Genomic DNA, 1,765 nt, shown 5'->3' with positions numbered 1-1,765 from the left:
TGTACAAATCTAACTGTTTAAAACCTATTCAACAAAACACTTCATTGACAGAATATTATATTATTCGAACTACACCCAAAGAAAAATAACAAAAAAGCGAAAAAATAAGTATCCGTCGGAACAGAATGATCAAGTGAATAAAGTTCCAATATTTTTTAGAAGCAAAAATGTATTATTTTTGTACTTACGTGATGAAGAGGCTGTAATGAAAACTAGACGCATTGCATAACTATGATTTATTTTGGTATATACATAAGAATAAATTAAAACCTCTATAAAAAATGTCCATGTGTTCATACAATGCAAGTGATATTTCCCTACAAAATATATGTACAAAAATCAGTCGTCATACATAATCACAGAAACATATTTACGCATAAATAAAAAACAACTAAACAATTAGTTAAAAAAATGTCCTATAACTTCAACAAAATTTAACAAAATGTCTTTTATCACTAATACATCACCGAAACCGGTAATGGCCTTCTAATTTCTAGATCTGAGCTCGCTGGACTGGAAGCGGGACTTGATGACGCTGAATACATCATTGGTGTGGTTGGGATTGAAGAGTACATGCTCATCGGAGTTGGTGCAAACGCCTTTGGTTGTTGGTACAAAGAAGAATACAGAGAGTTGTGTAAGGAGGAATGAAGCGTAGTTACCACCGCAGGTTGTGACATATGTTGCTCCTCTGACTTTATAGTCATTCTAGAGATATCGAAGGCTGGATTGAAGTATGGGTACGGAGAATTGAGTGAGTCCATTGGTGGAAACGGATACGGTAGTTGGTGCATCGGAAAACTTCCCATTGGAGCTTTCATTCCACTCATCAACGGTCCCTTTGGTTTCCTTCTTGGCCTATATTTATAGTCAGGATGTTCTTTCATATGAAGTGCTCTTAAACGCTTAGCTTCATCAATAAAAGGTCTTTTGTCTGATTCTGATAGTAACTTCCATTCTGCTCCTAACCGTTTGGATATTTCAGAATTGTGCATTTTCGGATTGTCTAATGCTATTTTTCTTCGTTGAATCCGTGACCAAACCATGAAAGCGTTCATCGGCCTTTTGATATGGCCCTCGTTGTTAGGTGATGCTGATTGTTGATATTCGTCTGCCATCTGAGGAGCTGTTGAAAAACCGTACATATGACTCATCACTAAAACCACTCGTTGTTCACTCTACTAACGTAAATATGAGACTGATGTAACAGCAAGTTGTCAAAAGGTATTTGTGATATGTCGAGGCGGAGCGCCCGTTAAGAGAATCGGTAGAAGGCGATAGGCTCCTCCCCAATTTTTACTATTGGTTACTTTTTCCCCTACTCCAATACGTAACCACACGTAAAGTGGGATTTTTCTCTTTTTATTGTTAAATTCTAATAATGATATTCTTTCAATTCAAAATACCTGTTCATATTTTCTTGGGACGATTGTTATGTGTTTTGCAAATGTTTGCTTTGTGAAAATAAAAGTTTTGAATAGTTTCATGGTTATTTAAAGAGAATTAATGTTACATTAGCAATTACATTTTTAGTGTTAGTAAATAATATTTCTTAAGCATGACCGATCGTTTGGATATGGTTTTTTAGAACTGCAAATGAAAAATAATTGCTGTATGAATTTCTTGGTAAACTATATTGAGTAACTAAGTTACACAAACACACCTATATATATATATATATATATATATATATATATATATATATATATATATATATATATATATATATATATATATATATATATATATATATATATATATAATA

The 1,765-nt window shown here is 33.0% G+C and overlaps 1 protein-coding gene across 1 annotated transcript; it reads right to left on the bottom strand.

Annotated features, from left to right (window-relative positions):
- Positions 1 to 221: 221 nt before the first annotated feature.
- Positions 222 to 1,231, bottom strand: LOC140440752 (SOX domain-containing protein dichaete-like). Its single transcript, XM_072531125.1, has one exon. It carries the CDS (start codon positions 1,152 to 1,154, stop codon positions 456 to 458), a length of 699 nt encoding a protein of 232 aa, XP_072387226.1. The 5' UTR covers positions 1,155 to 1,231; the 3' UTR covers positions 222 to 455.
- Between the last annotated feature and the right edge of the window lie 534 nt (positions 1,232 to 1,765).

The sequence above is a fragment of the Diabrotica undecimpunctata genome, chromosome 5 (assembly GCF_040954645.1).
Source record: "Diabrotica undecimpunctata isolate CICGRU chromosome 5, icDiaUnde3, whole genome shotgun sequence".
Lineage (NCBI taxonomy): Eukaryota > Metazoa > Arthropoda > Insecta > Coleoptera > Chrysomelidae > Diabrotica > Diabrotica undecimpunctata.
Note: the sequence above shows the minus strand (reverse complement) of the source record. Positions and strands in the feature narration are given on the sequence as shown.

Coding starts and splice junctions, on each gene's coding strand:
- LOC140440752 (XM_072531125.1), bottom strand. CDS start 1,154: ATGAGTCATATGTACGGTTTTTCAACAGCTCCTCAGATGGCAGACGAA.